This window comes from Oryza sativa, chromosome 4 (assembly GCF_034140825.1).
Source record: "Oryza sativa Japonica Group chromosome 4, ASM3414082v1".
Lineage (NCBI taxonomy): Eukaryota > Viridiplantae > Streptophyta > Magnoliopsida > Poales > Poaceae > Oryza > Oryza sativa.
Genome location: NC_089038.1, coordinates 33,521,017 through 33,533,925, shown reverse-complemented (window position 1 = coordinate 33,533,925; position 12,909 = coordinate 33,521,017). Strand labels below are relative to the sequence as shown.

The 12,909-nt window shown below is 42.3% G+C and overlaps 1 protein-coding gene across 1 annotated transcript; it reads right to left on the bottom strand.

The window, feature by feature from the left end:
• Positions 1-5,472: 5,472 nt before the first annotated feature.
• LOC4337213 (crossover junction endonuclease EME1-like) lies at positions 5,473-12,151 on the bottom strand. Its single transcript, NM_001419899.1, is given in 13 exon segments — positions 5,473-6,140; positions 6,226-6,340; positions 7,133-7,222; positions 7,376-7,494; positions 7,566-7,632; positions 8,212-8,387; positions 9,344-9,453; positions 9,539-9,692; positions 9,771-9,836; positions 9,920-9,964; positions 10,289-10,386; positions 10,532-10,759; positions 11,516-12,151. Coding segments are annotated over 13 exon segments (1,953 nt in total). The 5' UTR covers positions 12,042-12,151; the 3' UTR covers positions 5,473-5,981.
• Between the last annotated feature and the right edge of the window lie 758 nt (positions 12,152-12,909).

Here is a 12,909-nt window from a genome sequence, read left to right as displayed (position 1 = left end):
AGTGCATTTGCCTTCTCAACGTAAAAACAATGAGGTTAGAGCTCACGGTAATATCTTCTATGAAATCGGTGCATAGGATAGCAATTCACTCAAATCCTCTGCTCCGAAGAACACATATAGAAAAAAAGTATCCAAATATAATCCTTTAAAATTCCTTTTATTTTCGACTGCGTGAATTTTACATTATAAATGACAAATTCTTTTCAAAATTGTTGCTTAAATAATATTGTCAAAGTATTCTTTTTTAGAAGCCAATTAGTGCTACTTTTTGTCGCTCTCTTAATTTATTTTTAGCCTTGGACCTTTTCAAATATGGAGGCATGTCTCTGTAATTGTTTTTTCTATTTGTCTTCTCAATGGTGAAGATTGGGAGGAAAAAACAAACTGTAAAGGCGCATGCCAACCTCCTAGTACTAGTAGCTTAAACAGCTGTGAATGACAACGGAAATAGTTTCTTGAAAGCAAAGGATCACAAGGCAAGCACAACCAGAGGCATCTGCATAGATTATTCTCACAAGTTCAATTGTCACTAGGCCGGCATAACAAACAAATGAAAAGCCGATATTTGGAGAGAGTTTTCATTGACCCGTCCAAGCATCTACTAGCATGTTTACCGGTCAGCCAACCAGCCAACTAACCCTGATAAAAACATGCAGACAAATTATCACAAAACACTACTAGCTAGGACTATGAGAAAAATGCCATGTGACAGCCAGGAAAGAAAGCACGGTTGCTACTGCCATTTCCTAACGGAGACGTAAAGAAGGTGATTAGTCGTAGTAGGCGAGAGAGCACTCTGATCTTGATAGCTAGGCAGCAAATGTAAAGTTGGCGCCATTGAAAGGCAAGCAAAGCATACATGATAAACATTGTAGACCAGCTCAATATACTTTTTGTGCTTTTCAGTTTACTAGTCACAGCCGTTTTTAATTGATTAGGGTTAACTCTAGTACTACATGGCTTCACACGATATTTTTGGCTTCTTTGTTTTGTTCGAAAGCATCTTTCTAATGGCCATCATTGCAAGGTTTTGTTTGCGTTTTCTCTCTCTTTTTCTCCATGGCTCTCTGGTCATGGACATGGACGCTGCTTAAAAGCTGGCAAGCGCCTACCATGGACAGCAAAAGGTAGGGGCCATTTTGGTCTCTCTTCAATCTCTGGACTGTTAAAGCCTTTGACTACCGGGCGTTTTAATGCCCTGTAAGGTCGCCGCTGCAACAAGATTCGTACACTACGCTCCTCAATTCAAGCCGTATGATCTGTGCCTCCGTACATGGTAGATCAAGATGATATCTTTTTTTTCCTTTGACGTTTTGACCATCTGTACTAGTTTCATGGATCGGTCGGTATATATGTGAGTGAAATGGGTTTCATTTGGAATACATGTATGGTCCATGGTTGATCGATGATCAGGTCAACTGTACAATTACTGCTGCTGTAAGCTCAGGGAATCCAAGACCAAACCTATGGAGGAAAGGAAAGAAAACAACCGTAGCATACAAAAGCAAAGGGAAACTCAGAAAGGGACCCATTTTTTATTTGCCATTCTGTGTGACCTGAAGTCAATCAGCTTTATCACCACACCTAGCAGCATCCATCACTTGTTTGCTCAAGTAGCAGCAGTCAATGCGTGCACACACATCAGACGGATCAGCAGTATATACATATTTATTTATAAAGAAAAAAACGATGAGAAAACTACTCCAACTATCTCCTGCAAACGGTGCTTCTTCAAAGTGCCTTTATTCCCAGGCCACAATGCTAGTGCTCTCCTGGAAGAAAGAAAAAAACGGCCGAGTCATAAGCATCAACAGCAGCACTGCTCCTTGGACCATCGCCAACCAAATTGACTAGTAGGATTTCTGGGTTCCGATCTCTCATCCACGCACAGTGCGCGCACGATCCATCCATCCATCCACCGGTGCCGGATGATGATGATGATGGAGCCTGCGAATTTGCCGTGGTTTCCTGCTGATTTCTCTCTCTTTTCCGGCGCAAAAACGTCGGACGCATCAGCTATAGCCATCGCGATGGACTCGTGGGGAATAGACCGGTTTTTTCTACGCCTCGGTGGTGGCATCGGAAACCGCGATTCGTTGGTGCAAAGCAGCATCATAATTTCCGGTGTTGTCTTTGCTGTGTCAAAGCAGGCATGTGCTCGCGCTCTTGCAGGCGAGCGGGCGGCTCGAGCTGCTGATGCTGCTGCCTGCCGGGCCTGGATGCTGTGCCGCGCCGCGCCGCGCCTGTCCCAACGCGGGCGAAGGGCTGCCTGGTTACTTCACGTCATGGGCTAATGGGTAATAAAATTTTAATTGGGAACCGGCGTTTTCACTGTACGTACTTACGGGCTCATGTCCCCCGATGCTGCTGCCTGTTTTCTTCTGTCCTCTGCTCTGCTCCCGTGTGCTAACTTAGGCTGTGTCGGCAAATGTGGTTGGAAACTAATCTCTGTATATTATGATTAATTAAATATTGGCTTAAAAATTTATAAAATAAATTAATATAATTTTTAAAGTAACTTTAGTATATAATTTTTTTTAGAAAACATATCATTTAACCCTTCGAGAAAATTATGCGCGAAAAACTATAAGTTGAAAAATTAGTACCAAACTTTGGTTACTGTGAACACTTTGCCACTTCCCATTTTTAGCTGTCACAGTTTGCTAGACGTGTATTTGGTTTATATTATGACCTGTTACACATTTTTAATAGATGTCCCCTATATCATATATTTAATTTTACCCCATTTTATGATTAACAATTTATTCGTCACACTTTTATAAATGCCACAGCTTACTTAATTTTGGTTGTGGCTTTGTGGGTGATAACTAAACACGTGATTAATGTAGACCCCCGAAAATGGGTGGTACTTGCAGCACGGAACAGGCGAAGACAGTGGGGGTGGGATTAATGGGGGTGCTTTGGTACAAGGCGTGCACCAAATCTGGCTATAAATTACGTCACGAGACTTGGTGCGCCGCAGATATCACCGCAATCATGCCCCGCGTTTACGCCTCCTCTCCCCCGCATTCATCAAGGCGCTACGCAAGTTGCAGCCTCTCCTCTCCTCTCACTCGTGATCGCGCTCCGTCGTCGCGTTGGCGCACAGCGTCCGCCCCGCCATCCGTCCAACCATCGTGCGGGCGGGGACGCGATCGCGCTGCGTTTCTCACGTTCTTTTGCCTCCCGCGTCGCGCGCGCCTCGCGAAATCGCTCGCACCGCTCGGCTTTGCGGTGGAACACCGAAGCAGCAGCCAGCAGCGGCGTTTTCCCCGTTTTTCTCTACTACTCCTAGGTTGGTTGCAACGCGGGGACACGGGCACACGGCGGTACGTACTACGTAGCCGCTGGGAGAGGTAGGATACCACGGCAATTGATTTGATTCAGACTACTACTACTACTACTAGTGGGGAATTGATTACAAACTGAGTAATCCAGCGAGCTGGACCATGTGACCAATCGACTGGGATCTCGTCATCTTAAACAAAATCTTGGGGCTGGCCGTGACGGCCCCCCCTCTCCTTGTCAGCGGGCGTGCGTGACAGACACCGTGACATGCTGGGACGGGCACCGCACGCATCGGTGCCATGACGTTACGTCGCCAACCCAACAGCAGATGTTTGTTAATTCATCTTTTGCATTCCATTTCACCTGTCATTTAGCCGGCAGCGACCCAACTGACCCCGGCGACGGCCGTGACAATGACCAGGAGGAGGAGAGGGGACACCCTGGAAAACTGGCACCATATGCCACAAATTTCAAACCTGTGGACGTTTGAAAGAACATGTCCATAAATTTGAAAGCTGGTGTGTGCGATGGCATTTATCACAGTCAAAACAGCAATATATACAAGTGCCCCCTACCCTTTAACCCAGTGGTTGTATGCCTCTATCGGAGCCAGATAGCATGGGCTCATGTAACTTTCTCCTTCTTTTCTTCTGACAAATGCATGGCAATGCGGGGCTCTCTCTCCTCTCGTCTTCTCCTGGTGAAAGCAAAGGCACATGGACATGTTAAAGCCTAAGGGCCGTATAGCCTATAGCTGCCACACAAATCTTTTAAAACCACGTAAGCGAATACTCGATTGTATCGGAGTAGGTATACGGTCATACAACTAGTAGCAAAGCATGTGAAGGTACTACTACTAGTTGTGTGCGTGAGTGACTAGTGTGACCTGCTGCCTCTGTTGCCCAAGCATGATATGGCTACAGGGTCATGTGAAGGTAGTGGCCATGCCTTGGGGATTCCTTTCTTTGGGACGATGACTTCTCATCATCAAGAATCACAGATGAGATGTGGCTATGTGCCAAGGATTGCCTGTAAAGAATGTTCACCGGTCACTACCATCTAGGCGTCTACCTGTGCATGATGCCGTATCCATGTGAATATATTCAATTCTCGTAGGATTTGTTTATCCCCTTTAGCTTTTACTTTTGCCTTGTTGTGACATGCAAACTATGTATGTTCAAATAAGATGACTTTAGCTGTGTTGTTATTCGCAGAGGCAGGGAAGACAAAAGCAGACCAAACTCGTATGATATAATGTTTTTTTACCGTGGTATACTAATAAATTGTGGGTTTACTGCTTTTGAAGGAACCTTGAGCACACAGCCAGCCAATCAAGAACCAACAAGCACCCAACAAGTAAAGAAATTGATATGGGTGAAGCTACCTTACTATAATTAAGGATGGACCATGTCTATCACAAGCTAGAGTGCTTGGATAATGTAAACTTCTCCCCTTGTGAAATTGCATCATGACCTCATCATAGCAAGCAAAGAACGGGTGTGGCTGGGGCCCCATTTTTTGTTGGTCCACCAAAGGGTTGCCTAAGATACTCGAATTAATAAAAAAAACACTTGTCATTGCGCTTAAGAAACATAAAACCAGCGGTTTCAACAATGCCATGAATCTTGCAAATGCTGCATGTGATGATAAGTGGGTTTCCGACAATCGCGTACAATCTGCCTATGGGCATCCTTTTGTGCATGTTGAAACACAGCGTCACTGCCCAAGGCACATGTCGGCTTCAAATGCAAGGCACCGGCAGCCTAAAGATTAATATAACCATCTCTATGAAGAGATTAGATTGTATCCTTTCTCACTAGGCAAAATGATGAAACGGGTGAATCATCAGGCTTCATTTGGCATTGGCAATGTGCTGATGGGGAAGATCGTTTGGGTTGCAACAGGACCAGGATTTCATGAACAGTCTTGTGATTCCCACGCATCAATTCCATCCTATCTTCTCCATTTTTTAAGCGTTTCTTCTGAAGAATTATCCCTCTTTCGGCTGAGGTGGTACGTTTGCTTGCACGGTATAGATCCTTGGGTACATTGCAGAATCACGCCTCTGTGGAAATTCAGGACAGGGCAATCTGATCGACTGCAACAAATTCTGCAGAATAGAGTGAAACAGCTACCAACTACTACCATAGATGAAATCGCCAAAAAGCATATTCTGAACGAAAGTTACTGGAAATCTAGCTACCTGTAGTTGTACTCTGATCAAGATCGGTAGCCACAAGCAGTTGATTAATGCGAGTAATCGTACAGTGCACGGCTGCGCCTTAAGGTACCATACATTACACTGCCGACACGCACAAATGCAGTGCCGTTCAATATGTTTTTTAGGTTCCAGTACCAACCTATTTACTTGAACCTTTCTCAATAGTCACGAACTTTACAAAAGTTGCAAAATTGCTGGGACCTATCGTGTTGCTATCACACAGAATAGGGTATCACAGCCTATCATCCAGATATCTAGCAGAAGTTGTGTCATGTCTTCAGTTTACGATAATTTCATTTTTATCGATGGGTAGAGAGCACATTAAAGTGCCAGCCATAACAAGTAATGGCTTCAGCACCAAGAACATCACATTAACTACCTTGAAGCTTCATCTAAACAATATGGACAAAAGGGCCATAAATACAAAATCGACCTTTCATGATTTAGGACGATGTGAGCATGGAAGGCTAAGCTAAGCTCCACGCCTATCAACTTCCACTTCTGCCGCTCCATTTTGTGCCATGAGAATTGTGTACACTTTTTTAGAGCATGCTGGTCCGAGCCTTCTCTTAAAATCACCCAGAGGACCTTCCAACCTCAAGTCTTCAAGCAAATGTTCTTTTTCATGAACCTGTCAAAGAACCTGTCAAGAAAACCGAAAAGCCAATGCCTAGCTTTTAGTCTTATTTAGAACCTGTCAAAAGGGCAGCACTCACAGATTTACTGTCATCCATATACACATTCAGTAGTGATCTCATGGACGGGTACTTCTTCTCAATTGCAATAGCTTGTCCTGGACTGACTCCGGGAATAGCAACTAAAGACTTCAGCCTGTTACAGATGATTTGAAGAATTAGCATAGTGACACTCTACAAATCATTAACTGTCAAGAAACCAAGAACACTATATTCGAATGCATAGTTGGGAGCTAGAACTGTCAAAAGTATGGGGGACCAAAATTATCAAGTTGTCACAATTAAAATAGGTAGCACATAGTCAGAACATCTCTACTATAAAATCAGAAAAAATTAAAGGCCACACAATCCGAAAATCCAAAAGTCCATGCATGGTCTCCATCCACGGGTCCACAGAAGCATCACTTAACCACCATGCTAAACCGTTAATGTAAATATAGCTTGCAAACCAACATCAACCAAGCTTGGCTGATATCCGATGTTGGCTGAATAGATGATGTCATCTACAAAGAAAAGAAGTGCCACAAAATATTTATAGACAAGGTTGGATTACAAACACTGTCAGTTCTGATTTGAACAATTCGATTTGATTGTACCAAAGTACCAAAGGAAAGAATTAGATCAAATACTAAATGTATCTGAGGTACCTAGACAGGCTAGGCTAGATTTCATAGAGGATCATCAGTTTAGCAACAACCAAATAGAAATATTCAGAAATGCTGGTTCAGAACTTGAATCAACACCATACTTTGCAAACTGCAAGTAAACCTTGTACACAAGATGAAAACTGTGAAATGTGCTTCTTCTAATCATCTAATGTACTGTATATAGAGAAAGGAACATTATTTCAATTAGTGGACACAAAAAGGCAAAGCATACAGCAACAAATGGAAATTTGGTTCAGTATACAGTTCTAAGCACAACTTACCAGGCACTTTTCTTAATCCGATCTTTATCAACGCAACCTTTAGAAATATTTGAACCATTAGCATGCACAGATAACCATGTCAATGGTTTCCTGCAGAACAGTCAGCAGGGGACAGTATCAAAACATGGACTTGGTTGTTCATTGAGTGAAACAACAAAAATATTTCTGCACCAAATGTGCGTGAAAGGCACAATATTGGCCAGAAGAATGTGTTAAGTATTTATATTGTCAAACGTAACTTGCCTGAACTTGCAATTCGCAAGACTATATGTCAAGCCAACAATATGCTCTGTCACTTCAGCTTCATCTGTGCAGTGCCTTGAGCGCACTCTAGCATAGTGTGTCGCTAATTTGCATAAGGCCTAAAAGAATATGAGACATTTCAGGATACAGTAGTAGTTCAGAACAGAAATTGATAGCGTTGCAAACAGACCTCTTCCACTGGTGGACGCTTCCAACTATTAGAATTTGATGTGGTCTTGTTGTACTGATTCTGCTCACTGGCATGAAAAGAAGGTGATTTTAGCAGGACGATAGGCAAACACAAACAATACCTCACATAACTATGTTTTCCTTCCAAACCTTGAGAGTCATGCATATTTCTCCAGTCTTGTGCGTATGTGTTTGTCATGGTGTGAACAGTGCAACATATTACATATTACTTCCTCTGTTTCACATTATAAGACATTTTGGATTTTGAATAGATTCATGCATGGATCCATGTATGTGCTTCATATGTGTCCAAGTTCATATATACATTAGTGAATCTAGATGATGGATTGAGATGCCAAGACGTCTTATAATGTGAAACGGAGCGAGTACAATGCTTTTTCTCAGAAATGCTGCTTTTCATTAGCCATAAAGTACCAGCAGTCCAAAACTATGTGATCGTATAGTTCAAGCAAAAATAGACTAATGACAATTAAGAAACATTAGCACACAAAACTAATGTTGACTGCCACTGAACTTACATGCACTAAGAAAAACCAACATGATTTGAACACAAAATCAGAATTTAAAGCAGAGTTCAGACCAAAAGAACAGTAAATATAAGATAATCCATACTTCCAGGAACTAACCGTCTTTTTATGAAGCTCATCAGTTTATTAGTAACGTAGCAAATTGTGAATTCTGGATACTGTCTTCGAACTTTCTGAACATGATCCAGTAATGTACCACCACTTACAAGATCGCAGAATTCCTCAGCTTGAAGCACAAAGAGAATATATGGCACTTGTGATGTTGAAGCTTGGTCCTGCACAAATGTATGGCACTTTAGGATATTTTTCCTGTGTCGCCAGTATTTACACAGAGAAAACAAGAAGATACCAGTCAAATGCGCAGTCTTCCGTGACTTTTTGTGGAACTGTATATATACATCAAATAGGAGATTTTTTTTATCTAGATTTATCGGCTGGCACCCCATAAAAATGGTTTAATTTCTTCAAAGCAAAACATGAAAGCAGCAAAGGGTGATGAATTCTATAAGAGAACCTTCTACCTGACTACCCATTCTTTGATCAACTCTAACTTTCTGTCTAGAATTTATGGTTGATACCACATCACTGTGAATGCATTTTGCAACCATTCATGTTTTGCAACCATTCATGCTCATCTACAGTAAAACGATTTTGGTGTTGATACTTCTGAAATTTAACCCTTTCAATTTTCCCATAAGCTAACAGAATTATAAATTTACTATGATGTGTAATTGTTCATTCTGAGAGTGGCAGATCGCCTCTGTATGGTATAATGGTAATATTCTTTGCACATACTCAGCCAATTTAGCAAAATGGACAAAGTATCAAGTTTGACTGAATGTGTTAGCAGCCATTGGCTTGGGAAAACACTCCACATCTAACTAGGTACAACGAAACCACTGATTGAACATGATTGATTAACTATCATGTGAATAAAAGTATCTTCTTTAGGAGTTGGGCCTGAGGAAGCAGCATTGGCTGTTCAATTACACAGGCAGCTCTCTTTAAAAACACCCGGAACGCATTTGTGCGTTGGTTATAAGGATGAAACCAACCGTTTAAGTAGAAATATATCATTTTTTTTTCTTTTACTTTGGAGGCGCAAGTTTTACCAACGTACGCATGCCAGAATAAGGTTGAGGCCAACAAAACATTTGAAGAACCAATAAAGGGATGCAATTTCTAATGGAAAAAGGTAAACAAAGGAAACAAGTTATCCTGTAAGCGGTACCTGGGTAAACTCATTAGGAATTTGCATCTTCCATAAAATTGACCCCTTGATTGAATTAGATGTTACTCGAAAACAAAGGCCCTTCTCATGAAATCCTTGCACAAGATGACCTGTTTGGAAATCCGAGCAGTGGAGAAAGGTGAGACAATGAACAAACATTACTAGTATTAATTAACTTACTTTTGTTTAACACACCTCCAACTGAGCCACTTTCAATAACACTTGAGTCAATCTCAGCAACAATACATTTTGTAGCTAACTTCCCTGATTCCCACTTCTTTTTTTCTTTCTCCAGCTTCTTCAATTCTGCTAGTTCAGCTTTCATAGCTTCCTTTTGCTTTTTGGTTTCCTAGAAATAAACAATATGCTCTGTTAATCTCTAGATCATGGCATGAATAAATAAATACACTTCTGTTAGATTTCAAACCAGTCGTTTTTGTTTTTTTTCTTCGATTTCTCTGGCTTTCTTTTCCTTCTTTAGTCTCTTCTCTTCCTATATCATGCAAGAACAAGAATTTCAAAGCTAAACCTATAATTTGTGAAACTTGAAACAAGAAGATTTTCTTTATGCCACACCTGTTGTTTCTTCTTCCTTTCTTCAATCGGTAGGGCATTTTCTTCCTTCAAAAACAAGACATCTCCTTTTTTGTTAGTATACATATACAGCTATTAAGGTGTAACTTTTGTCTTTTGGATTGATCAATATCTTTGTTGTATAATCTTAAGTCTCAGCTATTTCCACTCACATAACAATTAATTACACCTAAAACTACAATATGATCTCCAACAGCGTAATCGTAATTTAACATGCCTAACGGCATACTAGGTCATACATTCTTCTGATTCAGTCAAATATCATTTCCATGACATTTCTGCCTAGAAAATATAAAAATATGCTTCAACGTTTATAACAGATCAAATTACAAACCACTTAGGTTAACATACCTGCGGACAATGGTTATTGATAAAAGGATCAGCCTCCTTCAAGGTAGAATCTTCACAAGGAGAATTAGCACGAGGGGGTTGATTGTAGCTGGTTGTTCCTAACAAAAGCATACATAGTCAATACACTAAACAATAATGTGTTATCTACATTGTTTACAACCAGATATATACTAAAAGGATTTTACAACACATATGAGTGTCAAATATTTTATTTTTACTGTCCTCACTTTAGGTTTTTCTTACCATTATTTTTGCATGCAGAATTGTTTGTTTGATATCCAACATTTGATTTTGAATAATCCTTCTTATCTGTACTTTTTGTATTCTCAACTTTATCAGTACAGGAAGTAGTACAAGGCTGAATTGCGTGTTCTGGCTTCGCCATATTGCTTGGCGTCCTGGTTAAAGACTCCCTGTATACAGTGTCATCCAATTCGTCATCACTATCCAGAGATATTGGACAAGATACTCCTGTAAAATAGAAAGAAAGAGAGTTACTCCACATAAGAACCATAATAAATATTAAACATGCTGTCATCTACTAATCAATGTGATCGCTCAGTTGCCTCCCACATAAGAAAGCAGGGTGGAGATAAATCTTAACCCAAAAAAAAAGTTACAAGTGGACATGCTGTGTCGTCAACAAAGCAATAGTTAGTGGAGTTTTTTTTTAAGAAAAAAAATCTCTGCCTCCTCCTCTTGATAAAAATCTGTGCACTTTCTAAACTTTGACAGGTGTCATTTGGGTCCAACATGTAACTTAAGGTTTAAGGACCCTTCATATATCAAGTAGAGTAAAGAAACAAATGATGCTCGAAAGAATAGTCAGATACACTTTGTTTATTGGTAATTCCAAACTACTATTAAGGACAGATTAATCATCGAAATGTTTGCAATCATTAGGATTTAGGTCTGATTCCACCTGATGTTAAAACCAAAATGACCCAACAAATCGATTCAGAATGTTGCAAACAAGTTTTCTCAAAACTGTATAGAAACCCCTGCCATAAATCACCAAGAATAGCTATATTGATAAATGATAAAGGCCAAGAAAAAGAACACAGAAATGAGCTACAAGCTCCAACGCTCCATGACTAGAACTGGACCTAATCCTTGTCTATTTTGCCACACGGCAAATTCAATGGATGAAGCCAAATGAGCTTAACCTAGGCCGGTAGAATTCATGAAAACTCGAAAGGAATGCATCTAATAGTTAAGAAACTTCACCAGAAAATTTCCTCGCGGTCATAGGAGACGTCAAGCCAGGCACGGCCGGGGGACGAGCCAAGCGTGGGGAGTTGAAGCCCGGGGTCTCAGGAACAATGTCGTCAAGCCCGACGGAGCACGGGACATCCGAGCCAGGGGTCGCGGAATCGGGAGCGTCGAGGTGGAACGACGGGCTCGGGAGAACAGAATCGGGCGTATCACCAGCAATGGCGCGGTTGCGGAGCGAGCACGGCACGAACGACCGGGGCGTATCTGCCACCACGGAGGCGGACCGGTCGGCAGCTACCGGCGGCGGCCGCCGCTTCGGAGGGGTGGGGGTGTCGTCGAGCACGATGGTTGACGCCGCGAGCTGCCGCCGCTTCGGGTCTGGAGGGGAAGGGGAGAAGGCGTCGGGGGAATCGGGGGCGGCGGCGGCGACCGCATGGGAGCGCTTGTGGAGGGCGGGAGGGGTGGAGGCGGCGGCGACGTCGTCGTCGTCGTCGTCGTCGTCGTCGATGATCTCGACGACGGCGGCGTGGGACGCCATCGGTTTGGTGGGGCTTCGCCGGTGGATTTGGGGATTTCTTCGCCGAGATGGCGATTTTGATTTTGGGTTTTGGCGGGTTAGGGTTCCGGCGAATGGTGGTCGGCTCGGCTGGTCAGCCTCATGGTCCGCTTCACAGATATCGATGTGGTGCTCGGGCCATCTGCGGGGGAATTTACTATTTGCCACTCTCTCAAATGCCAGTGCTCAAATACCACTCTCCCAAATTTTCATTCCCAAATGCCATCCGGGCCCACATGTCAGTCTCACTCTCCATTCAAACGAAAGTGATGCGGGACCCGATGCTGAGTGAGGCTGACATGTGGGTCCGGTGGTATTTGGGAATAAAAATTTGGAAGAGTGGCATTTGAGCACTGGCATTTCGAGAGAGTGGCAAATAGTAAATTCTCCCGGCCATCTGCGTGGTAGTAACATTTTGTATGGGCCTAATTTGGATAGCTACCATTGATAGCGAGAAAAAAAGTTCAATATGAGTCCCTCAAATATAGGTTGGATCTGATTCATATACTCAATCGCAAAACCAGGTAACTAATGCCTCTAACTATTAAAACTGGTGTAAAATAACTCCCTTGATAGTACTGACGATGATTTTCCCCCCTCTCTCTCTCTTTATCTCATCGCTACACAAACAATCTTGAGCAAACCTCGATGATGTAAGATGACACCAGTGGATCACCCTTGCGCCGTCCTCGAACTGCACCATGACGTGTAGAGTTCCTCCTTGTTCCTCCTTCCTCGAGTACTCCTCGCTGCTTATACACACATCTAGATTCCTCCTTCCTCAAGTACTCCGTAGTGCTAGTGTCATTGGCTCCGTTAGCACGAACATCTCCTCGTCCTCACGTCGCAC